General features: G+C 40.2%; 2 protein-coding genes across 11 annotated transcripts in view; one reads left to right on the top strand and one right to left on the bottom strand.

Annotated features, from left to right (window-relative positions):
• The window catches only part of LOC112052834 (zinc finger protein 84-like), a 387100-nt gene that overhangs the window by 8784 nt on the left and 350990 nt on the right, over nucleotides 1-27326 (bottom strand). The gene's annotated exons all lie outside the window — the stretch shown is intronic.
• Nucleotides 1722-27326, top strand: part of LOC112053693 (LIM domain-binding protein 2) — a 66909-nt gene continuing 41304 nt past the window's right edge. The window contains exons 1-2 of one of the 2 annotated variants that reach the window (XM_052889928.1): nucleotides 1722-2338; nucleotides 13188-13516. In XM_052889928.1, coding sequence (XP_052745888.1) covers nucleotides 2312-2338; nucleotides 13188-13516 — 356 coding nt within the window. In that variant the 5' untranslated portion in view covers nucleotides 1722-2311. Of the gene's footprint in view, nucleotides 2426-13187; nucleotides 13517-27326 lie in introns of both variants that reach the window. The other variant, XM_052889929.1, reaches the window with a different exon arrangement.

The raw sequence follows: 27326 nt of genomic DNA, 5'->3' as shown, positions 1-27326 counted from the left end.
GACCAACACACGATAGGCAGTGGCGTAGCTATACTGGTGCAAATGAAGAAATGGTACCTACTATCTAAACTGGTTAGGTTTTAACTGTTAAAAATATTAATTATACAAATACTTTCCTAGGAATTAGAACACACACTTTCAATTTTCTTTCAACAGAGTTGCCATGATTAAAGACGGATTAAATGGTCTAAAGGTTGCAACCTGTCATATTTATATTGACAATAGGGGAAATTTTTGATAATTGTTGATGAGAACTTTTTGTGCTAAGGATTCGAGGCCCCCTGACCTTGAGGGCCATTGGAGGGCACTGCACCGTCTAGGCCCTGGGTAGGACGCCATTGACGATAAGTTTTACCAAACGTAATACAGTCAGCGCATGTAGGTATGTTTTTTAATAGACTCGCGTTTGACCCTGATCTAGCCTGATGATGGTAAGTGTAGATACAGTCCAAAATGGGACACGCTCGACTATATGCATGTGGGTTTATCGGATCGTGGGTGTAAAGAAAATATAGGACATAGGTTAATGGAGTCCTTCGTTATGTTCGTCTTCAATTTTCTGTTGATAATGCAATCCTAAAAGGGGGTCGTGATAGCCCAGCGGATATGACCTCTACCTTCGATTCGTAGGCGCAGGTTCGAATTTTGTCTGGGGCATGCACTCTGCATTTTGATAAAATATATATCACGTGTCCCAAACGGTGGAGGAAAACTATCGTGAGGAAACCTGCATACCTGAAAATTTTCTTATTTCCCACGCGTGTGAAGTCTGCCAATCCGCATTAGGTTAGTGTGGTGGACTATTAGCCTAACCCCTCTCGTTCAGAGAGGAGACTCGTGCTCAAAAGTGAGTGAGTTAAATAAAAAATTATAGGTTGATTAATTGTAAACTTTATTAATAATATTTTTTTTACTTTTAAAATTTAATTACTTAGTAAGTAGTTAGTAGTTTTTCTAGGCATCTAATCTGCCTATATGCAAAAAAATCTTGTTTTAGTACTGCAGGCAAGTAGCCTATTATCGTGGACGTCTTCTAGTCTATACTAATATTTAATAGAGGTAAAGTTTCTGGTATTATTGCAAGTAATCTCTGGATTTACTAAATGGATTTTGAAAATTCTTTTACTACTAGAAAGCCACATTATTTGCGAGTGTCATATGCTTCTATCCCCGTATTCTCACAGAAACGGGGGCTACCAGGGATGAAACCGTGCGGCGGCGCCTGATATAATAGGTAGGTAGGTATAAGTTAGTAGGTATATTAGTAGGTATATTAGTAGGTACATAATTATGATTATTTACTTGTCAAAGCTCTAACTATTAATAAGTATTAATTACTACTAATAAGTAGATGCCTTCTAAGTCCTATCCACAATTCCACAACTATTACAACTCGGTGAGTAAGATACCGGAAAAATGTTAGTAGGTAATGTTAGAAGGAATAGGTTGGTACCTATTTTGCAAAAGTTATCACAACAAATTTCTTATTTTATGACTCCACGCGTTTATTTTAAAAAAAAGTGTCCTTAAAAACAAAGAGATTCAAATTAGTATTCACTTTTAAAACGTGATAGGGAATCTGCTTCGGTTGTTCAAACAAGTTTTCAAGTTTTGTTAGCTTGCTTATCGATTCAAAATAAAGCGATGATACCGCCATCTGTATGTACATTGTAAACTACTCAACGCAATACTAGATGGCGCTAGTCGTTAAAAGTGTAGGTTTTTACAATTTATAATTTTAGGAATTTCATCCTATTAAATATTTCTAATTACCTTAAACAATTTGTTAAATATTTTTTGATATTGATATTAAAGTGAAGTGAATGATACGTATTTATTTGGAAATAAATTTAATGAATTCAATTTCGAATAAAATGACCGCGCCACCTGCTCGGGGATGTCGGTAAAGCAGATTGTTAATTCGTGTGCGGTCGGTAAAACAGCGCAGCACCCCCCGCGGCGCTCCGCCCCGCCCGACGCTCGGCTGCCAGTGCCATCGAGCGAGACGGGCCGTGCGTACATTCCGTGACACGTACGATGCGCGACGTTACGCGACTGTTATGAGACGAACGCTATATTCATTACAATCAGTGAAATAATGTAAAACATTACAAAAACAAACGCGTCGAAGTCACGGCGTCGTCTACCTGTGCCTCCCAAGTGTCCGGTGCCGGCCGGCGACGCGAGCGCGACAACGCTTCCAAAAAAAAAAAAAGAAACTCGAAATCTCGATGTCAATGCGCGCGAGTACTGTATGTTGGTGTAGTGTAGTTTAAAATAGTTAAATGTATAAACGGCGTGCAATGTTCGTATGAGGAAGAAAGGATCGCGGAACATTGTAAGTGTTGGTGTTTTTTGTTAGAATGCGGGGTCACCCTGTCCCGCTCTGCTCGGAGGCTTGCTAGCGTGGGGCTTCGATACCGAGGTACGGAGGTCTAACCCTCGTATACTCAGTGTTTTTTTTTATACACAAGCAGGTCCCTTACCCCGTTTTTTACGTGCCGTCCATGTTGTTTTCTTTTTTTTTTTTTTTTGGAGGGAATGTTTATGATTCGTTGTCTTATAGGTTAGAGGTAGTCTATGATTGTGTTCGAAAAACAAACTTTAAAAATTATAAATAGTTGAATGTTTAACCATAGTTTTTGAGATAATTATTAAGATGTCAGGTAAATTGAGGTTAATACAAAAAAAGGTAGGTACGACTGCTTAGCTAAACCCATGAAACCTGTTTTCGAGTCGGTCTCGGTATGAACAGTACAGTTATTATAGTATACAACGTACCGACTGCAACACATACTTATTATATGTATATCTATCTATATACTCGTATTTTATAGCTAAATTCAGCCGCGTCTGTCTGTTCTTGAAAAACTCAAAAACTATATTACAACCCTAAGCGATTTTTACTGTTTACCAACAAACAAATTAAAAATGAGGGTACAAATCGCGAGTCATTTCACACCTATTAACAATTATTATTAACTAGTTCTTATATTAATGAACATAATTTCGAGAAAAGCTTAGAACAATTCGTTCGTTCGTTATCAACCCATATTCGGCTCACTGCTGAGCTCGAGTTTCCTCTCAGAATGAGAGGGGTTAGACCAATAGTCCACAATGCGGATTGGCAGACTTCACATACGCAGAGAACTAAGAAAATTCTCTGGTATGCTGGTTTCCTCACGATGTTTTCCTTCACCGTTTGAGACACGTGATATTTAATTTCCTTAAAATGCACACAATTGAAAAGTTGGAGGTGCATGCCTCGGAGCGGATTTGAACCCACACCCTCCAGAATCAGAGGCAGAGGTCATATCCACTGGGCATCTCAACATTAGAACAATTAAATATAGTTAATATATTTTAAATAACATTTTATGAACAAATAATACAGAATTTAAAATAAAAAAGTTATGAAATAACATGCGTTTTCTACCTTAATTTCGAGTAGGGCTGTAAGTAGTAGTAAAGAGATTTTCATACGGTTTTCACAGATAAGTTACAGTTTAGTTAATAAAAAAATAAAAACAATCTGCGCGTATAATACTTACTGTAGTTAAAGGCCTTGTGCACGCCACTGGTATGGACTGACGAACTTTCAGTCTTCCTAACATGAGTTAAGTTTATTTAGCTTTGGTTATTGGTGTAAAAAAGTTATTACACCTATAAATTGTCAGTCTGTATTAGCTACTCGCACCTAGCCAGACTTAAGTCAGCCATTGACGGTCAATTATTCTTACGTTTCCGCAGCGAAGACGTCGAGCCGTCATGCACGCAGTGACCAATACACGATCAGTTTTAATCGCGGGTGCTGACACGTGAGAATAATTGATCGTGAATGGCGTGCATTATGTATATTTACAATAGCTGAGTTTTATGAGAGACGTGATAGCCCAGTGGATGTAACATCTGCCTTCGATTCGGAGGGCGTAGGTTCGAATAAAGTTCGGGCTATGTGCATTTTAACAAATCACGTGTCTCAAACGGTGAAGGATAAACCTTTTTTTTATTTAGTTAGTCCTTGACCACAATCACACAGCTGGTGGTAAGTGATGATGCAATCTAAGATGAAAGCGGGCTAGCTTGTTAGGAGTTGGATAAAAATCCACACCCCTTTCGGTTTGTACACGACATCGTACCGGAACGCTAAATTGTTTGGCGGTACGTCTTTGCCGGTAGGGTGGTAACTAGCCACGACCGAACGTCTTACCAGCCAGACCTGGCCCAATTAAGTAAACCTCAGTCAGTCCAGCCGCGGGTCGAACCCAGGACTTCCGTCTTGTAAATCCACCGCGCATACCACTGCGCTACTGAGGCCGTCAAGACCTGATACCTGAGACTCGCGCTCAACAGTGCTGGATATGGCGCACTCGGTGATTCTGTGGTTTTCAATAGAAATGTCCTGGGTTGAATTGCTATTCTGTGACGATGATCAGTACGAGTATAACTTTTGACGGCCTCCGTGGCGCAGTTGTATGCGCGGTGGATTTACAAGACGGAGGTCCTGGGTTCGATCCCCGGCTGGGCAGATTGAGATTTTCTTAATTTGTCCAGGTCTGGCTGGTGGGAGGCTTCGGTCGTGGCTAGTTACCACCCTACCGGCAAAGACGTACCGCTAAGCGATTTAGCGTATACGATGCCGTGTAGAAACCGAAAGGGGTGTGGATTTTCATCCTCCTCCTAACAAGTTAGCCCGCTTCCATCTTAGACTGCATCATCACTTACCATCAGTTGAGATTGTAGTCAAGGGATTTAAAGAATAAAAAAAAAAATAACTCGCATGAGCTAGTTTCATATTCACCTCTGTCTCATTCCGTCTAACACTAAAACTGTTAGAGAAAGATAGAGGAAATTCGAAACTCGGACTTGCGAGGCAAAGATTTTATACTAGCGCGTCGAAACTTTACATCATCATCATCATCATCTCTTTACCCTTATCCCACTTAAGTGGAGTCGGAAAAATATGTCAATCTTTTCCATTCGTCTCTATTACTCGTCAACTCATCATCCACTCCTTTTACACACATGTCCTCTTTCACACAATCCAACCATCTCTTCTTTGGCCTTCCTCTCCTCTTATGTCCTTCCACTTGCACATTCAACATTTTCCTAGTAATATGAAATGGCTATGTAGTTAGTCTATACGCCGTAGAAGTAGGTGCGGGAGGATTACCAGCAAAATCTCTCTATAACTTGCTTAAAGACCTTGGCCTCTCTAGAAGTGCAGCTAGTTCTATATTAGAACGAGTATCCAAAGCTGCTCTAATATGATCTTACCAAATTTGGATAGGTAGGGAGAACAACACGAGCAGAGAAGGGGAGTGTTGATCGATCGTCAAGGAATTCCTTAACCCTACATCCTGTAGTCACAAGTCCTGGACTTTGCTTGGTGTTTTTCTCTCTACCACGCGATGGACCCGGCACCCGCACGGTGAATCCATGGAATGCTAAGATATTCGTCTCTTCCTCCCTACGCATTACATGTCCATACCAAGCTAACCTTTTACTCCTCATTTTTTCTATCACTGGCGCCACCTTCAGACTTCCTCTTATATACTCATTCCTTATTTTATCTATTCTTGTCACACCACACATCCATCTCAACATACGCATTTCGTTCGCATGCATTCGTTTACTATCCGTCCCTTTCACCGCCAACATTCTGATCCATACAGCACGACAGGTCTTACAACCGTTTTGTATATTTTACCCTTAAGTCTGTAAGAGGCGTCCATAACTTAGAGATATTGAATCCAACTTCTCATGTATACATTTTAATTCCATCTTCACCATAGGAACAGACATTGACAATATCATGAAATCTCGTAAACATTAACTGTCCTACATTTTCATTGACATTTCATTTACACTCAATGATTAGTAATTTAGTAATTAAATCGATAATCTAATTTCGTTGTCCGCCCGCGTCACCCTTTTTTCCTCCTTTTTTTTGTATGCCAAAAGGCAAAGGCATTACACCGTACAGCCATAGAATACTTTATTTATTTAAATTAAATACTCGGCCATACTGCCGGACGTGTTAATATTGTTCTTATGAATTCCATTTTGTATAACAATGTAATATTCCATATAAATTTAACTAGAAAAAAAAATTTTAATAAAAAAAATACAACCGACTTCAAAACCTCAAAACGTACCCACTAAACTAAAAAGCGAAAAATAACATCATAATATGTTCTACCTGCTGATCAGTATGAAGGCGGTGCTAAGCCGGTGATGTATTAATTCAAGCCACGTGAGAATATCTTATAAATTTAGATTTTGCAGACAGTGTTGTTTCATGTGGTCCCGTCAGAAATGGCTTAAATTAAGACAACACCGGCTAAGCACCGCCTACATACTGATCAGCAGGTAGAACATATTATGATGTTATTTTTCGCTTTTTAGTTTAGTGGGTACGTTATTAGGTTTTGAAATCGGTTGTATTTTTTTTATTAAAATTTTTATTATTTTTCCATTTTTAGTGTAAAATTTCATCTCAAACGAATTCATCAGATCCCTAATGACAGTCACAACCCATCTTGGTACAAAATTCTCAGCAATACAAATTAATCAAGCCCAAGCACAAGCTACCGTAAACCGTTAAGGAGTTCCCTTAATTGACCTTGGTCTTCATCATCAGACCCCTAATATCAGACACAACTCATATAGGTAGAAAGTTCTCAGCAATACGAATTAATCAAGGCCAAACACAAGGTAGTTACTGTAAACTGTTAAGGAGTTCCCTTCATTGTCCTTGGTCTTCATCACCAAACCCCTAAATGACAGTCACAACCTATCTATGTGGAAAGTTCTCATTAATACAAATTAATCAAGCCCAAACACAAGGTAACTGCTGTAAATCGCCGAGGAGTTCCCTCGTCTGTTTTATGGCTCCATCATCAGATCGACTTTAAACCTTCATGAAATTGTAGTGCTTAAAACTACTAAATGGAAAAGTTTACGAACACACTAGACACTCATATAATTTTCGAAAGTTCCCCTCAATTTCTCCAGGATTCCATCATCAGATCTTGACATGATGGCAATGGGACCAAATGGGGACTATACTGTTTCAAACAAAAAAAGAATTTTTGAAATCGGTCCAGGCGTCTTTGAGTAATCGGTGTACATACATAAAAAAAAAAAAAAAAATACCGACCTAATTGAGAACCTCCTCCTTTTTGAAGTCGGTTAAAAACCACATTTTAGACAATAATATTTACGAAACCTTACAAGTCTAAGAGGCATTCGCGGGTCACATAGTACACCTGAGACCTGTCGCCATTTCATCCATCCCGCATTCATTCTACTTTTCACGTCTCGGTCCACATTGCCATCGTTTTGAAAAAGCGACCCGAGGTACCGAAAATCGGAGCAAGCTGGTAGGGTTACACCATTTAAGGCAATTTTGGAAGATTGAGATGTGCCGCCAAAGTCCAAGAATAAATATTCAGTTTTCGTTTGACTGATTCGTAGGCCAACACTTTCCAATTTCTCCTGACATTTTCCCCCCGTCGAAACTTATACATACATACATAAATATATAATGTAAGTAAACACAAAATTGTCCATGTGTGCGCTCAGTGGTGTCGCTAAATACGGATCACGGATTGGTCGCGATGTGTATGACATCATGCCGATTGCGACCTACACACGATCAGTTTTATCGGACGTCAGGTCGTTAGAGCTGTAGGCAAGTGAGATTACTTGATCGTCAGTGGCTGACATTACATATCTATGGTTTACAACTTGAGAACCTCCTCCTTTTCGATTAAAAATATCGTTGGTATCGCCACTAAAAATAAGGGTTAACTTGTGTCATTGAATAAAAAAAATTAGTCTCTTAGTCTATGGTACAGGATATAAATAATAAAATTTATTAAAGACAATTAAGATCTGAGTGAGGGATAACCTACATTGCTATTATCTAGAACGTAGATCTAGAACTGCGTTGAGGTAATTTATTACGTGACCTGCTTTTGTCCGTGACTTTGGCCGCGTCATTTTAGGGACTAAATTACATGCCAGGCGTAATTTTACGGACTAAATTGCTACTGAGGCGTAATTTTAGGGACTAAATTACTAATGAGGCGTAGTTTTAGGGACTAAATTACTAGCGAGGCGTAATTTTAGGGACTAAATTACTAGTGGGGCGTAACTTTACTAGCGGGCGTTAGATTTCCTCCTTTTTTTTAACCCCACTAGCAGGCTTGCGATTTCACCTGCTTAGTTCCCGTTCCCGTAATTCCGAGATAAAATATACCCTATGGCATTCACAGATAACGTGGCTTGCCATTGGAAAGATATTTTTTTAAATCGGTTCTATAGATCCAGAGATTACGCCTACAATCTCAAAAACTCGACAAACTTTTACATCTTTATGCTAGCCACTCACCATCCAATAAGTCCATGTGCCTGCTGCGCTAACGGCAGGACATCCGATAAAACTGATCGTGTGTTGGTCGCGCCTCAATCTATTTGACAAGATATTCGCTTTAAGATTAAAAATAATTCGGTTGGTAACTTATTGTTATCGCCGCGTAGCAATGACTTACGGTACGGACGGCTTCAGTGTGCTCGTGGCGTTCGAGCCGTCCACATCTCTTGTTGTGTAATTCTGTATGGGTTACTTAGGATAGGCGGGGAGAGTGACTTGAGTGGAAAAGGGGAGTGTTTGTGTACAGTCAAAGGATCCTTTAACCCTACACACATCGTTCACAAGTACGTGACTCCACTCAAGGTCATTCTCTGCCATTGTAGGGTCTTATTTTGGTTACAGTTTGATTTGTTAATTAAGTTGTCCTGACAAGTGTTGTGAATCATAACCTTTGTTCGACATTAGTTTTCTTATATTTGTAATCACCTTTGAGTCCTATAATATTATTATTACTATTATCACAAAAAAAAATCTTCATTTCGACGGCCTCCGTGGCGCGGTGGATCCGTGGATAAGACGGAGTTCCTGAGTTCGATCCCCGGCTGGATCGATTGACGTTTTCTAAATTGGTTCAGGTTTGACTGGTGGGAGACTTCAGCCGTGGCTAGTTTCCACCCTACCGACAAGCGATTTAGCGTTTCGGTACGTTGTCGTATCGAAAGGGGTGTGGATTTTCATCCTACTCCTAACAATTTAGGCCGCTTACATTTTAGATTGCATCATCACTTACTATCAGGTGAGATTGTGGTCAAAGGCTAACTTGTGAAGAATAAAAAAAAAATACTTTTTTCAGTAACGTTTTCAAATGGCCAATGTTCGTGGCCTAATCCGTAGGTGCTACCGACCCGGGAAGCGAACCCGGGAGCTCTCGCCGTGTGACTACGCGGCGGTGCTAGGCACGGCACGAAGGCACTAAAAATAAACGCTAACCTAATTCAATGGCAACTGTACTAAGTTTCACTAAACTCGCACGCGATGTACCATTCCACCATTCTTACCTAAATGCCATTTCTTAGCCCTTGACTACAATCTCACCTGATGGTAAGTGATGATGCAATCTAATGTGAAAGATAAGTTGTTGGGAGGAGGATGAAAATCCATTCCCCTTTCGGTTTCTACACGACATTGTACTGGATCGCTAAATCGCTTAGCGGTACGTCTTTGTCGGTAGTGTGGTAACTAGCCACGGCCGAAGCAGTGCGTGCATAAGGTTTTTAACTAGGGTATGCATTATAAGTAAAAATTGAAAAATTCTTTCTCCATCTATGTTTCCTGTGGTCCAACATAGGTTTGTATTTGTATTGCATGCACTGCCTACCTTAAGGACTTTAAGGTAGGCAGTGCATTTTTGCATCTATGAAGTGCACGCCACTGGGCCGAAGCCTCCCACCAGACCTGGACCAATTAAGAAAACCTGAATTGACCCAGCCGGGGATCGTACCCAGTCTTCTAAATCCACAGAGCATACCACTGCGCCACGGAGGCCGTAAAAAGTTCGAAAGGTTTCTAGTAAAAGATCCAAATTAGAAATATAATATAGCCTATAGCACTCAGGGATAGTGTAGCTTTTCATCAGGGAAAGATTTTTTTAAATAGGTTCAGTCAGTTCAGAGCCTATGCAATGCAATGCAAACAAACAAACAAATCTTTCCTCTTTATAATATTTCCAAGACAGTTTAGTGTACCATCATTATCAGACTATTTCAACGGCTCCTACAGGTCAGGCTTACCTTATAGAAAAAGGAATATGGAGCTTAGAACCACCACGTCATTGTGGCTTGACGGCTTAACGTGCTCTCCGAGGCACGCGGGTGTATACAACAACTTCCCAACTCTGGGCTGAGTATTTTAGACGGCATGCGTGGCGCGGTGGATTTACAAGACGGAGGTCCTGGGTTCGATCTTTGGCTGGGCCGATTGGATTTTCTTAATTGGTCCAGGTCAGGCTGCTGGGAGGCTTCGGCCGTGGCTAGTTACCACCCTACCAAATACGTACCGCCAAGCGATTTAGCGTTGTGAAGAAACCGAAAGGGGTGTATTTTCATCCTAATAAGTTAGCCCGCTTTTATCTTTGAATAGCTGACACCACGTCGTTACACCCGCGTGGTTCCCGTTCCCGTGGGAATACGGGGATAATATATAGCCTATAGCCTTCCTCGATAAATGGGCTATGTAACACTGAAAGAATTTTTCAAATCGGACCAGAAGGTCCTGATATTAGCGCGTTCAATCAAACAAACAAACAAACTCATCAGCTTTATAATATTAGAATAGACTGCATCATCACTTAGGTGAGATTGTAGTCAAGGGCTAACTTGTAAATAACCATCATTATCAGGCTATTTTAACTTCTCTTTAGCAGAAATAATATGGAACTTGGACCCACCACGCTGCCCCACTGAGGGTTGACAGCTTAACGTGCCCTCCAAGGCACGGGAGTGTAACCACCAACCTCCCAACTCCAGGCTGAGAATTTTAATTGAATTTTTCTTAGAAAAAAAAAAGCTCAATATCTCATAGCCGACCTTTTTTATTTTATTTTATTTATTCTTTACAAGTTAGCCCTTGACTGCAATCTCACCTGATGGTAAGTGGTTAAGCGGGCTAACTTGTTAGGAGGAGGATGAAAATCCACACCCCTTTCGGTTTCTACACGGCATCGTACCGGAACGCTAAATCGCTTGGCGGTACGTTTTTGCCGGTAGGGTGGTAACTAGCCACGGGCCTAAGCCTCCCACCAGCCAGACCTGGACCAATCAAGAAAAGCTCAATCGGCCCAGTCGGGGATCGAACCCAGGACCTCCGTCTTGTAAATCCACCGCGCATACCACTGCGCCACGGAGGCCGTCAAAACTACTCTTTAGGAGAGAGAATATATGGAACTTGGACCCACCACGCTGCCCCACTGAGGGTTGACGTTGCCCTCCGAGGCACGGGAGTGTAACCACAAACCTCCCAACTCCAGGCTGAGAATTTTTAAAAGAATTTTTCTTAGAAAAAACAAAAGCTCAGTATCTCATAGCAGACCCGGGATTTGAACACAGGACTTTTTGATCCAAAGCCAAATATTCTGGACCAACGAGGAATCGAACGTAGGATCTTTGTTGTAACTACACTACTGCACTGACGTCCACTGTTAGAGCAACAAAACGGTTACCCAACACGCCATTCGCAAATGAGCTAGCGTTTCGTCACCCCGCCGAGACGGAGCCGGGCGCGGATTTCACCGTCAACAAAAAGTGCCTCGCTCGGGAGTCGAAGCTGTAACACGTCGCCGGTCGATGACCCCGTGTTTTTCAAACTGCCGGTCTATTCATTAACTTCTTGTATCTTAGCCACCTAATGCTAGCCACACACGGTCAATTATTCTCACGTTTCTGAAAAGCAATCGGCAGTACCCACGCGGCATACTATACAAGTCATGTACGCAATGACCAACACACAATCAATTATAGTCGTGGGTGCTACAGAAACGTGAGAATAATTGGCCGTTTAGTGGCTAGCAATATATAATGAAGCTACGTTATTTGCAAGTGTCATAGGCTATGTTTGATCCCCATATTCGCATGGGAACGGGGATTACGTAACTGAAACCACGAGACGTCAAATTTTGTATTATCTCCGAAACTATATAACTAATTAACATACTGTAAAGGGCAAATCTTATCTTTATAATATCCTTGTGATGATTAAAAAATTTATTTCGATAAGGATTTAAGTTTAGTTGTTTAAATAATGACGTAAACCTAAGTATAATAAATTAATTATTTTTAAGACAAAAGGTATTATATTTGCTAATACGAGTATATAGAAGATAGATATATAGTGTCGTACATTTTTTGTAGAACTTTTAAAGGTACATAAAGCCTCCATACATTGATTTCAATTTTACACAATGAATAAGGCAGTGCATGCGCATAAGTCTGTTTAAGAAGATTTTTGGTCCGACCTATATGACAAAAGCTGTGATAAGTCTGCTAATGTATATGATACCAATATAAAATATAGCATTCTTCGATAACGTAGCATTCTTCTGGCGAAAGAATTTTTAAAATCGTCATCATCATCAACCCATATTTGGCTCACTGCTGAGCTCGAGTTTCCTCTTAGAATGAGAAAGGTTAGGCTAATAGTCCACCACGCTGGCCCAATGCGGATTGGCAGACTTCACATACGCAGAGAATTAAGAAAACTTTCTGGTAAGCAGGTGTCCTCACGATGTCTTTCCTTCACCGTTTGAGACATGTGATATTTAATTCCTTAAATTGCACACAACTGAAACAGTTGGAAGTGCATGCCTCGGACCGGATTAGAAACCACACCCTCCGGAATCGGAGGCTGAGGTCATATCCACTGGGCTATCACGGCTCTCAAAATCAAATCAAAATCGGATGAGTAGTTCCGAAGATTACCCCTTACAAAGAATGTAACAAACTTACAAACTTTATCTCTTTATTATATTAGTATAGATTTATTTGCTAGGCATACACAACTCAATATCAATGCTATATAAAAATATTTACTACTCAACTAAATACTATAGTGCACAGCACTGATTTTCACTGTATTTACATACTGTACCTAGTACCTGCCGACTGCGCCATTTATGATGAATGTCTAATTATAGAATGGTACCGGTAGACCCTGTTGCCTCGTTACAAACTTTATCTCTTTATAATATTAGTATAGATGATGGATGATGGATGATGATGACGATGGTGATGATCTGACGGCGGCGTATGTGCAGATGTCGGTGGGGCTGCAGCGGCGCGTGCCGGCGCTGGACGAGGCGGGCGGCGCGGCGTGGAAGGCCGCCGAGCCGCCGTTCCCCGCGTTCGCGCCGCCCGCCGGCTCGCCCGCCGCGCCCGCGTTCGCCGCGTCGCCCGCGCCCGCCTACGCCGCCGCCGGCCCCTTCGGCAGCCCCAGCGCGCGGCCCGGCTCGGGTGGCGGCTTCGCGCCCGCGCCGCCGCACTTCCCCGCCGGCTTCGCGCCGCCCGGCTCGCCCTTCCACCCGCACCACCCGCCGCTGCCGCCGCACCCGCACATGATGGCGCCGCTGCCGCCGCCGGTGGACAGGTGAGCACACTGTACCCACCACCTACCGACTGCGCCATGTGATTACTGAGCATATTATACCTAGTACTACCACCTACCGACTGCGCCATGTCATTACTGAGCATACTGTACCTACCACCTACCGACTGCGCCATGTGATTACTGAGCATACTGTACCTAGTACTACCACCTACCGACTGCGCCATGTGATTACTGAGCATACTGTACCTAGTACTACCACCTACCGACTGCGCCATGTGATTACTGAGCATACTGTACCTAGTACTCGTACCTACCTTTTTTTTTCTGATTGTGTAAGTAGCTCCTTATGGGACCTCAGCGGTGTGACCAGGGGGTTTGGGCGAGCGCAGAAGCATCGCCTGATGGGGCCCGAAGGCAGAAGTAGAGTGGATATGCGGAACGACTCTCTAAGGGCGTCTCCTCTGAGACTCGAACTTCGAGAGGGCCGATCGGGAAGGGTGCTTAGGCTTGAGTGTTTCAGTCCGTGCGCCCCCGAGATCGTGAGTTAAAAACCCCACGTCTGGGTGACGTCAGATATCGGGGACCTCGTCTTCGCTGGCGAAGACGCTTGTGTTTGTGTTGCCTGGGAAGCATTGTCGTTCGTTATGTCATCGTCAGGATCGTAAAGGATCGTACCTAACGCCTAAACATAAAGCCGTTGGTCCTGTGCCTGATATTTTACCGTTCGTGTCGGTCTAACTTGGCATCAAAATATGACAGTGCTCCTGCGCTTGCGTACACACTTGTGCTTTATGATATCTCCTGCGTACATGGTTAATCTCAACATGAGATTTGCCGCCATGGCCGAAAAATACGGTCGGGATATAATTATAGAAGAGTTTTTATGTATGAATGGAATACATAATGGATGGATTGCGCGACATTGCACCTACTGACTGCGCCAGGGGCAAGCGTCGATGGCTGAGTTATTACCTTATGCATTCTATCATATGGAAGATAACAATGTTCGTTGTAAAAACATGATTGTACTGATGTTGCCGCCGGTAGCAGGTAAACACTTTACTGTACTGAGCTAGTACCTACCACCTACCGACTGCGCCAGGCGCAAGTGCCGTTGACCGAGTACTTACAGATCTTTTAGCAGACTCAGAAGTGATTACAAAAATAAGAAACTAATGTCGAACAAAGGTTTCACAACATTTGTCAGGACAACTTAATTAACAAATCAAACTGTAACCAAAATAAGACCCTAGAATGGCAGAGAATGACTTTGAGTGAAGTCACGCACTTGTGAACGTTGTGTGTAGGGTTTAAGATACCTTTGACTGTTAACAAACACTCCCCTTTTCCACTCAAGTCACTCTCCCCGCCTATCCCAAGTAATCCATAAAGAATTACACAACAAGAGATGTGGACGGCCCGAACGCCACGAGCACACTGAAGCCGTTCGTACCGCAAGTCGTTGCAACGCGGCGATAACTGATCTTTGAGTTTTATTATTTTACTGCTAAAAAAATGAAAATTTTAGAGTCAATAACCTATATTACATATTGTATGACCGTCTGTGACACCGAACAAAATGAGTTTACAGGCAGTATTATGCGATGCATTGACAAAAGACAATACGCAGTGCTCATTTTCAGCTGAGACCCGAGTGACGTTTAATCAAAACACTTAAAACAATTTAAATTAAAAACAACTTAATCTTTGCAGCGTATAAATCTATACTTAATATTATAAAGCTGAAGAGTTTGTTTGATTGTTTGATTGAACGCGCTAATCTTAGGAACTACTGGTCCGATTTGAAAAATTCTTTCAGTGTTAGACAGCCCATTTACCGAGGAAGGCTATAAGCTATATATTATTCCCGTATTCCTACGGAAACAGGAACCACGCGGGTGAATCCGCGCGTCGTCAGCTAGTAATAATATAAATAGAATTAGACTTTATAATGATGGATCGGTGGCACCACCTCTTGGTATTGAGTACCAGCATCGTTTAGAGATGTGATGAGAAAGCAAGTAGAAGTATAGTTAGCCCTCATTCGCACGAGAGTTTTTTAACAGACGTTAAAAAAGCGTTAATTTTTTTTAAAGAATATATTTTTTTTAATATGATCTATACTCCCATTCCCCTCCAACTAGTCGGGAAAGGCTGTATTAGGAGTGGGTACGACAATAGACCAACGGGGGATCGTACCACCACCCTATCGGTGATGAGTCCGACCCGACCGCTCTTACCGTTGAGTTATTGAGGCTATAAAAATTTTAATAAAAAAAATTCAACCGACTTCTAAGTCAAAAAATAACTTTAACTAAAAAGCAAAAAATAACATCCTACCTATGTGCTACCTTCTGATCAGTTTGAAGGCGATGCCAAGCCAGTGATGTTTTAATTAAACACGTTTTAACTACAAAATTTCTGTGATTCTTTTAGAAACAGCTTTAATTAAAACACGACACTGGCTTGGCACCGCCTTCAAACTGATCAGAAGGTAGCACATAGGTAGGATGTTATTTTTTGCTTTTTAGTTAAAGTTATTTTTTGACTTAGAAGTCGGTTGAATTTTTTTTATTAAAATTTTTATTTTTTTATTTTTAGTGTTAGCATACTTACTGCGTGTGTACAGTCACAACCTATCTAAGTGGAAAGTTCTTATCAAGACAAAATTATCAAGTCCAAACACAAGGTAGCTACTGTGAGCCGTCGAGGAGTTCTCTTCACTGTGCTTCGTTTTCATCACCAGACCCTTAATACAGTCACAATCCATCTAGGTGGAAAGTTCTCATCAATACAAATTTATCAAGTCCAAACACAAGGTAGCTACTGTGAACCGTCGAGGAGTTCTCTTCACTGTCCCTTGTCTTCATCATCAGACCCTTAATACAGTCACAATCCATCTAGGTGGAAAGTTCTCATCAACACAAATTTATCAAGTCCAAACACAAGGTAGCTACTGTGAACCGTCGAGGAGTTCTGTTCACTGTCCCTCGTCTTCATCACCAGACCCTTAATACAGTCACAATCCATCTAGGTGGAAAGTGCTCATCAATACAAATTTATCAAGTCCAAACACGAGGTAGCTACTGTGAACCGTCGAGGAGTTCTCTTCACTGTCCCTCGTCTTCATCACCAGACCCTTAATACAGTCACAACCCATACAGGTGGAAAGTACTCATCAATACAAATTTATCAAGTCCAAACAAAAGGTGACTGCTGTAAATCGTTGACGAGTTCCATCGTCTGTGTTTCGGCTCCATCATCAGACCAACTCCAAACCTTCATAAAGTTGTAGTGGTTTAAAATACCTTATGGAAACACTAACAAACGTCTAGCCGTCTTTACAACTTTCGAAAGTTCCCTTCAATTTCTCCAGGATGCCATCATCAGATCCTGACATGAAAAAAATGGGACCACCCTGGAAGTAAACCCTTCAAAACAAAAAAAGAATTTTCAAAATCGGTCCATAATTGACGGAATTATCGCTGGACATACATAAAAAAAAAAAAAAAAAAAAAAAAAAAAAAAAAAAAAAAAAAAAAAAAAAAACATACAGCCGAACGTAGAACCTCCTCCTGTTTGGAAGTCGGTTAAAAAAATATTACCTTAAAGCTCGCCAACCTGCAATGTCCAGTGCTTACCCTATTCACAAATTTGAAACTCTTGTTCCACTGTAATATCAACCACCGTATTATAGACGCTTTAATCAATGCTTACTCTAGTCATAAGTTCGAAACACTTATGCATACCGCCGCTTCATTCGACCATATTTTAATAACCACTAGAGCAATGGCGTATTTATCAAATGCTTACCCTTCTCATAGGTTCTAGACACTAGTGAACGCCGCTGATTTGTTCTTTTAATTAAGTAACCACCGGACTAATGCCGCAGCCTTACCCTAGTCGAAAATGCGAAACGCTTGTGCAAGCCACTGATATTGGACGTTATTTTTAGCTACCGGATTAATGACGCAGTTATTTCTAATGCTTACCCTTGTCGTAAGTTTGAAGCACGGCGCTGATTTGTTCTATTAATTACTAGCTGACGCCGCGCGGTTTTACCCGCGTGGTTCCTGTTCCCGTAGGAATACGGGGCTAATAAATGGGCTAGCTAACACTGAAAGAATTTTTCAAATCGGACCAGTAGTTTCTGAGATTAGCGCGTTCAAATAAACAAGCAAACTCTTCAGCTTTATAATATTAGTATAGATTCAACCACTGGACTAATGACGAAGTTATTACTAATGCTTACTCTAGTCGAAAGTTCGAAACACTAGTGCAAGCCGTTGATGTTTGACATTATTATTAGCTACTGGATTAATGACGCAGTTATTTCTAATGCTTATCCTAGTCAAAACTTCGGAACACTAGTGCACGCCGGAAACACTTGTGCATGCCGCCGGTTCTTTCTATTAGCCAGGGAATCAATGACGCAGTTACTTTCAATGCTTACTCTAGTCTAGACTAAAATTCTAAATATTTGTGCAAGCCGTTTCACTGGTCCTTTTCAATGTTGTAGTTTCGCTTTAAAAAAAAATTCACCCAATATCTACTAAAAATGGCAAAATTATCCTCACAGAGTATAAAATAAACTTCGTCTGTGTGCACGGCTTCGTCTGTGTGCGCCAGTAACCGCATCGCTGTGTGAGTGCACAAATAAATGTAGGTGAACGCTGTGTAGGTATATATCTTGGGGGTACTGGCGCGTTGACAAGTGGTTTGTGATTGTTTAATTTTTTTTTTAAATTATTTATTGTTGTGTAACATTAACACGAGATTATTGAATATGTGATACCTTAAACTGTTAATTCTAATTAGTTTTGGTGATTTTGATATTTCGTATTTTTTTTTTCTGTAATATGATTGGTCCTTTTTAAATTCAATACGATTAATTTGACATAAACACGCATTCTTCTGTAGTCATTCTATTCCAGGAAGTCCGTTAAGCTTTGAATGTATTAGTAACTAGCTGACGCCGCGCGGTTTCCCCCGCGTGGTTCCCGTTCCCGTTGAAATACGGGGATAAAATATAGCCTATAGTCTTCCCCGATAAATGGGCTATTTTATGATAGAATGTTTCAAATCGGACCAGTAGTTCCTGAGATTAGCGCGTTCAATCAAACAAACAAACAAACTCTTTAGCTTTATAATATTAGTATAGATGTGTACAGACAAGCGTTTGACAGGCGTAATAAGCGTTTAGCTTAGGGGCTTTGCTTATAACTTAAAGGGGAATAGTTATTATACATTTTTTTCGTAACGTTAACATTTTACGCGGTACATGCAATTAGGGCTCTGAAAAGGAATATTTTTTTTATCAGTTTTTGTTACATTTTTCGTTGATTCTCTGTTCATATTGATGTAGCGTGATGTAATAATATAGTTTTATAGCCTTCCTCTTTGAATCGACTGTCCAACAAAGGAAATTTATTCGAACTAGTAGTTCCCGAGATTTGCGCGTTTAAACAAATAAACAAATAAATCGTACAAACTGTTAACTTAAGCTTATAGAATATAGATATAAATAAGCCTAGATACTGGAAAACGTCCACGTTCAGCACATTTTTCGGATGTGGAAATCGAAAACATGGTCTTGAAATTGAATACAGAAAGCACACACACTAGGTCAGAACCCACTTGCCAATCGGTCGTCGAAAGCTGTAAAAAATACTGAAGTGCTTACTTTAATTTATCATAAAAACTAACTAAACTATACTAGGTATTTGAGTTTCATTTATGTTAACTTAAAATTATTTTACTTTATTAACTTATTATTAATAATAATAATAAATAGCAGTGCATTGCTCTGCTGGGACCGAACAATTATCACTGACAGGTATATTGTAGCCAATAGACCTGATATAGTGCTAGTCGATCGGTCAGTGCGTCGTGCAATAATTGTTGATATTACTGTTCCACATGACGATAATCTGGTTAAAGCCGAAAAGGAAAAAGTATCAAAATACTTGGACCTTGCTCACGAGATTACCGCCATGTGGAATGTTGAGTCAACTATTATTGTTCCGATAGTTGTTTCAGTCAATTGTCTTATAGCGAAAAGCTTCGACCAACACCTTAAGAAGCTTTCGCTTAACTGTTGGATCAAGAGTCGGATACAAAAGGCAGTGATTCTTGAGACGGCGCGTATTGTGAGGAGGTTCCTCACTCTGGAGCCCTGACTACCGGTTGTTTGGGCACTCAAATGTCCCGCAGCGGGAGGGTGATTTTTTTTTATAAATTTTTAATGTTTTGTTTTCATACTTATATTGTTAAAAATTAAAAAAAAAGAAGTAATAAATAAATGAGAGACAAATAATAAGAAATGTATTGTCATACTTATTACTAGGCATACACAATTCAATTAAAATTGTACTAAAATCTACAATACTAAAAAAAATCAAAATTAAAAAATATTTACTACTCGCCTATCTAGCAACATGGGAACTGGCCATTTTTACAAATACCTACCACTATTCTATTATTTGAGATTAATTTGGCCACCATTTTATTAAAAATTAAAAAAATTAGGTAATGTTCAAAATATTTTTTGAAATCCACCAGGTGCACATGAAATAAAAGATTAACCAATTCAGCGGTCGACAGTACGCGCCCACCCCGAGTACCACCTATAACGTCTATCTATCGCTACGTACCGCGGTACCGCTGCGCCCAGCGCACGCCGACCTCCCGCGTCCCCCGCGTGCCCTGTATCCGCCTCGGAGCGCGCGCTAACGGGTGACGTTACACGGCTCAACGACTACTGGCCGCTTGTACATAAGTAAAGACTATAGAGTCGCTCGAGTGTCGTCTGCCCGCGCTCCGATCAAAATCATTCCAAATACGAAATGGTTTGACGTTTTCTCGTCATATTATTATTTTTATTTTTTTAATTACGTTCTTATTTTTTTTTTTCGTGTAAGTAGGCTGTACGCGAAGGTGACTTTCGTTTGTTCTTTTTGTCATTCAGAGTTTTTGGAATGTACTTGTTTAGGTACATTTTATTATTGTGCTGTGGGCTGGGCTATGTAATATAGTACGTACTTTAAACATTTAGTTGTGTATTATACTATACTGGTCACGAGGTCCTGGATTCAACTCCTGGGTCGGGCTTCAGAGTGAGGGATACTGATTTGTTCTTTATCCCAAGAAATTTATATGATTCACACCTGTTTAGGAGTAGAGAATCCGTAGATTAAAGAGGATAGGTCTCACGCCGCGCGTGAAGTCAATCAGTCAGTAACTTGCATTCATTATCATTCATCATCATCACCATGAATCATCACTAGATACATTTTATTATTGAACTTTAGGCTGGGCTATGTAATAGTACGTAGTTTAAAACATTTAGTAGTGTATTATACTATACTGGTCACTAGATCCTAGATTCAATTCCTGGGTCGGGCTTTAAGAGATTTTTTCTTTATTCCAAGAAATTTAATCATCACCGTCACATCACCATCATCATCACCATGAATCATCACTATGAATTCTCGGTTGCATATATTTTCCTAGAACTTGTAAATACCCGGCGTTTTGCAGTGGTAGGGGACCTCTGTAAAGTCAACCTCTTTATGTTTTTGAAACCCTAGTACATACTTTGTCAAGACAATCAGTCAGTAACTTGCATTCATCATACCATCATCAAAATAGTAAAAATTCTCGATAGTATATTTCCATAGTACTTGTAAATACAGTAGCAGGGCAAAGGTTTCTCTTCTCTTAGCAAAAAACATCTAAATACAACTTCTTTATTTTTTTAAACCCTAGTACTTTACATTGCCATCAGAATCATAACTTGCATTCCTCATCATCATCATTATCATCATCATCATCATCATCATCATCATCATCATCATCATCATCATCATCATCATCATCATCACTAAACGCTATGAATTTTCGGTTGGATATTTCCTAGTAAAATATGCGGCGCGGTGGTGGAAAGGTCGAGGATCATTGCATTACCTACTCTTTTAGCAAAAACACCTTTTTATTATTGTGAGACCCTAGTACTTTACATTATCAAGACATTCAGTAAACTTGCATTCGTCGTCATCATCATCATCATCATCATCATCATCACCAACATTAAACGCTATGAAGTCTCCGTTGCATATTTGAGGTGAGGTGAGTGTGAGGGTTAAGTTGCAGGACATAGTAAAAAAACCTATGAACACAACTTCTTTATTTTTTGAGACCCTAATACCTTACATTGCCGTGATCATCATAACTTGCATTCATCATCATCATTATAAGAATTCATAGTAATAGATGAAAAACTAAACACACCATGTTTTTTTGAGACCCTACATAGCCATGAGAATCATAACTTGAATTCATCATCATCATCATCATCATACACTATGATGAATTCTCGGTTGAATATTTCCATAGAACTTATAAATACACTACCAGAGGGTGGCAGGTAAGCGCGGACGGTGAGGGTTGAGCACAACACAGGTCTCTCTTCTCTTAGCAAAAACCTCTTAACACAACTTCTCCATTTTTTGAAACCCTAGTACTTTACATTGCACAGAAATCATAATTTGCAATCATCATCATCACCATCATACACTATAAATATTGTTGCATATTTCCATGGAACTTATAAATACACTACGCGGGGATGGCAGAGGGTAAAAAAATCCTTAAAAATAAAAGCGCTTGGAGGCCATTGGATCAGCTTCCACCTTCACACAGGAAGTAAAACTATAAGAAGTTGTAATGTTATCATCAATTGTAAATTATAATACTGTATGATTTTTTAAAACTGTTGAGTTTCTTGACGGTTTCTTCTCAGCAGAACCTGCCTTCCAAACCGGTGGTAGAATCTTTACAAATAGTCAACTTATGTGTCAAAAGTGCTTGTAAACTGAGCCTACTTGAAATAAATGATTTTTGATTTTGGTAGCGCGGACGGTGAGGGTTGAGCACCGCATAGGTTTCTCTTCTCTTAGCAAAAAACCTCTTAACACAACTTCTCTATTTTTTGAAACCCTAGTACTTTACATTGCACAGAAATCATAACTTGCAATCATCATCATCCATCATCATACACATGAATTCTAGGTTGCATATTTCCATGGAACTTATAAATACAGTACGCGGGGGTGGCAGAGGGTAGCGCGGAAGTTGAGGGTTGAGCACCGCACAGGTTTCTCTTCTCTTAGCAAAAAACCTCAACACAACTTCTCTATTTTTTGAAACCCTAGTACTTTACATTGCACAGAAATCATAACTTGCAATCATCATCATCCATCATCATACACATGAATTCTAGGTTGCATATTTCCATAGAACTTATAAATACACTACCGGAGGGTGGCAGGGTAGCGCGGAAGTTGAGGGTTGAGCACCGCATAGGTTTCTCTTCTCTTAGCAAAAACCTCTTAACACAACTTCTCCATTTTTTGAAACCCTAGTACTTTACATTGCACAGAAATCATAACTTGCAATAAATAATATTTCTATAGAACTTGTAAATAAATACGTGGCGCGGGGTCCGGCAGTCGAACGGGACCTCTAAACACTCAACCTCTTTAAGTTTTTTGAAATCCTAGTACCTACTTTGTCAAGACAATCAGTCAGTAACTTGCATTCATCATCATCATCATCATCATCACCATAGATAACCACTATGAATTCTAGGTTGCATATTTCCATGGAACTTATAAATATGCGGCGCGGGGGTGGCAGGGTCGCGCGGAGGCCGAGGGCGCGGGGCAGGGCCACCCTCGCCACGTGCTCTCGCCCCTCGCTCGAGTGTTCATACCTAAATATAGGTTAAGGCGCCGATTGTGTATATCATTTTAAATAAACCTCAATAATTTCATATCATCATCATCATCATCAATGCAACACATTTTTAATGGCCCCCCTTAAAGGACAAGATAACGTTTTTGTATTTTGTATTTTATAAGTTTCTTTATTTATGGCCCATTGGTTATTTACATTAGATTATTTTATCTAGCTTCCAAACAGTAACAGAATTTTTCAAATCTGTTCAATAGTTTCGAAGCCTATTCAATGCAAACAAGCAGTCAAATCTTTCCTATTTATAATATTAGTATAGATTGTATAGACTAGCCGACGCTCCGCGTAGTTCTCGTTCCCTTGAGAATATGGGGATAAAATGTAGCCTATATCACTCACAAATAACGTGGTTAGATCTAGAGATTACCCGTACAAAACCTTTACCTCTTTATAATATTAGTATGATAGAGTTTAACCATCCAAGTTAGATAAAACAGCCTGATAGCCCACTGGATATGACCTCTATCTCCGATTCAGGAGGGTGTAGGTCCGAATCCGGTTTCGGGATGCACCTCTAAATTTTCAGTATGTGCATTTTAAGAAATTAAATATCACGTGCCTCAAACGGTGAAGGAGAAACATCGCGAGGAAACCTGCATACCAGAGAATTTTCTTAATAATTCTCTGCGTGTGTGAAGTCTGCCATTCCGCATTGGGCCAGCGTGGTGGACTATTGGCCTAACCCCTCTCATTCTGAGAGGAGATTCGAGCTCACAACTGAGCTGAATATGGTTTGTTAATGAGGAAATAAAACCGCATAAGTTAAATATGGTTCCGAGACTTGGTCGCTAACTATGGGCCTCATAAGAAGGCTCAGAGTCACACAGCGGGCGATGGAGCGAGCTATGTTAGGAGTATCTCTGCGTGATCGAATCAGAAATGAGGAGATCCGCAGAAGAACCAAACTCACCGACATAGCTCAACGAGTTGCTAAGCTGAAGTGGCAATGGGCGGGCACATAGTTCGAAGAGCCGTTGGACGTTGGGGTCCCAAAGTGCTGGAATGGCGACCCCGCACTAGTAAACGCAGTGTCGGTCCCTCACCAGGTGGACTGACGACATCAAGCGAGTCGGGATTCGCTGGATGCAGGTGGCTCAGTATCGTGATGTTTGGAAGTCCCTAAAAAAGGCCTATATCCTGATATTATGATAAAGTTAAATATAACAATGCCCACTAAAAGAGTAACAAATAAACACGTTTTAGATACACTTACAATAACACAAGTATTCACCGAATGGGCACCGGTTAAGTTTAAACCGACGGGTTATCGCGCGACCTCACCAACCGGTCAAGGACGTGCCGGCGCCGATTAATCAACCGCTGACATTACTCTCGCGTTCGGAAACTTTACAACGCGCCATAGACATTGTAGACGAGAGTGCGAAGCGTTCTGAAAGTAATCAAATTAAAAAAAAATTCGTGCCGTCAAAAATACGGTAGTGACGTATTTTTAACCGACTTCGAAAAGGAGGAGGTCCTCCTTTAGGATAAAAATGACACTAATAAACTCGTTGTGTGGCAACACCACATTAACTGTCAAAATCACAAAGATCTGTCATTTTATAGCAAGCAATATTTATAATTTTGTCAGATTGTAAAAATCATAGTGGAAATTCGTATAACTGCCAGACGAATAACAATAAATATAATTTATTTAGATGAGATTGCCTGTTATCAATGTTGAGTGATGAGCGCACTTTTAATATTCATCAGTTAGCAATAAATAAATAGTGAATACGAAATCATATGAGTTGAGAATTACTGACTATAGCTAGTTGGTAATTTCGTTCATAAAGCTGAAGAGTTTGTTTGTTTGATTGAGCGCGCTAATCTCAGGAACTACTGGTCAGTTTTGAAAAATTATTTCAGTGTTAGATAGCCCATTTATCGAGGAAGGCTATAGGCTATATATTATCCCCGTATTTCTACGGGAACGGGAACCACGCGGGTAAAACCGCGCGGCATCAGCTAGTATCCAATAAAGGAGATGGTCCAAAATTGTATGAAGCCCACGATCAGTCATTGTACCCTGGTGGAAATAAAAGAAAATGTTTTTTTAACTATTTTTGATTATACAAATCTACGCATTTTCGAAATAATATTCGTTCTCTCCCAAGAAATGCAACACTAGTATGGGTGTTAATAGCGGATTGATGACGTTTAATGCAGTAGTCGATTTGACGTTTCCTGTCAATTGTCATATCATATTTGCTTTAAGGGTCATCTTGATATAACTCAAAAACTTGGGTTTTAATTTTATTTATTTCTTTTTATTTAATTAGATGTATTCAGTTATTTAGATTTTAATATAATCCTTGTATTTTTTTAAATTTTAATGATACGGGGTACAAGAGTGGACCTGAAATGGACCATCTTCTTAACTGAATACGGCGGCGAGGTGATATGGTGACGACTCCTTTTCGAATTAATAAGTGTGCTATTACATTATTTAGTCATTATTAAGTTGTGCTATTATCACTGTATGAACAGTGAAATCATAGACGTTCTAGAGGCACCCCCAAGGGCTCATTCACCCGCTGAGTGGCAAATACTCAAACAAATAGAGGTTAAATTCGACACTCAGCGGTTGAATGAACCCCTGGGGGTGCCCCTACAACGTCTATGAATTCCACCGTTAGTCTACGCTAGGCTTTACGGTAGACCCTAAAGGTCGCTATTGACGGTCAATTATTCTCACGTTTCTGAAAAGCAAACGGCAGTACCCACGCGGCATACTATACAAGTCATGTACGCAGTGACCAACACACGATCAATTATAGTCGTGGGTGCTACAGAAACGTGAGAGTAATTGACCGTTTGTGGCTAGCATAGGGAAACCTAATAGCTTGTTCTATTTTTAAACGAACACAAAAGTTCGAAACTCTTTAATTATTTGTTTGTTTATGGAAATTTTAAAAATAGAACACACGCGTCATGTTACCAACTTACAAGTGAAAATTATTATTATTTTAGAAATTCGCATTCCATTTTTAAAATTCGTGTAACAAGTCATTGACGAGAGTCGACTGCGGCGCGGCACGCACCCCTGTTTAATAATAATTTGCGCGTCCCCCTCGCACCCATTCATTACGCGTATCGCCGTCTCATTTGGGAATGTAAATGAAAAATCAATGGTGCACTTGTCTCCTTCTGACGGTTTCTTTGCTTATAGTTTATTGTTAAATGCGACCATAGACTAATCTAAACTTTTATTATAAAGATTTGATTGGTTTGTTTGTTAGGATTTAACTCTAAAACTACTCGACCGATTTAAAACTTTTTTTACCATTTGAAAGCAACATTTTCACTCAGCAACATTGGTTTGTTTTGACGGCCTCCGTGGATATGCGTGGATTTACAAGATAGAGGTTTTGGGTTCGTTCTCCGATTTGGTCGATTCAGGTTTTCTGAATTAGTCCAGGCCTGGCTGGTGGGATGTTTTTGGTCGTGGCTAGTTACCACCTTACCGTCAAACGTACCGCCAAGTGAATTAATGTTCCGGTACGATGTCGTGTAGAATCCGAAAGGGGTGTGGATTTTCATCCTCCTCCTATTAAGTTAGCCCGCTTCCATCATAGATTGCATCATCACTTGCCATCAGGTGAGATGTAGTCAAGGGCTAACTTGTAAAGAATTAAAAAAAAAAGTCCTCTTTATAATATTAGAATAGATAATTCTGGGAATGGTTGCTAAGCAACGGTATTTTGGTAAACTGGTTTCGATGTCGCACGTCTCCCGTGCGAAGACTTTAACAACTATAGGTTTACACACTAGACGTTTGTTTGTAGTTGTGAGGTTGTAGAGTGTAATCTCCGGAACCGATTTTGAAAATTATTTTACTAATGCAAAGCTACGTTATTTGTGAGTTTCATAGGCTATATTTTATCCCCGCACTTCCACAGAGATGGGAACTATGCAGGTGAAACGCCTGGAATTCAGAGTAAAACATAAAATGAATAAATATATTTAGTGTAGGTAATTATTAATCGAATACATAGTAAACTTGATATAACGAGGAAAATAAATGAAATATTTG

This window comes from Bicyclus anynana, chromosome 26 (genome assembly GCF_947172395.1).
Source record: "Bicyclus anynana chromosome 26, ilBicAnyn1.1, whole genome shotgun sequence".
NCBI lineage: Eukaryota > Metazoa > Arthropoda > Insecta > Lepidoptera > Nymphalidae > Bicyclus > Bicyclus anynana.
This window is presented reverse-complemented; position numbering and strand designations above follow the sequence as displayed.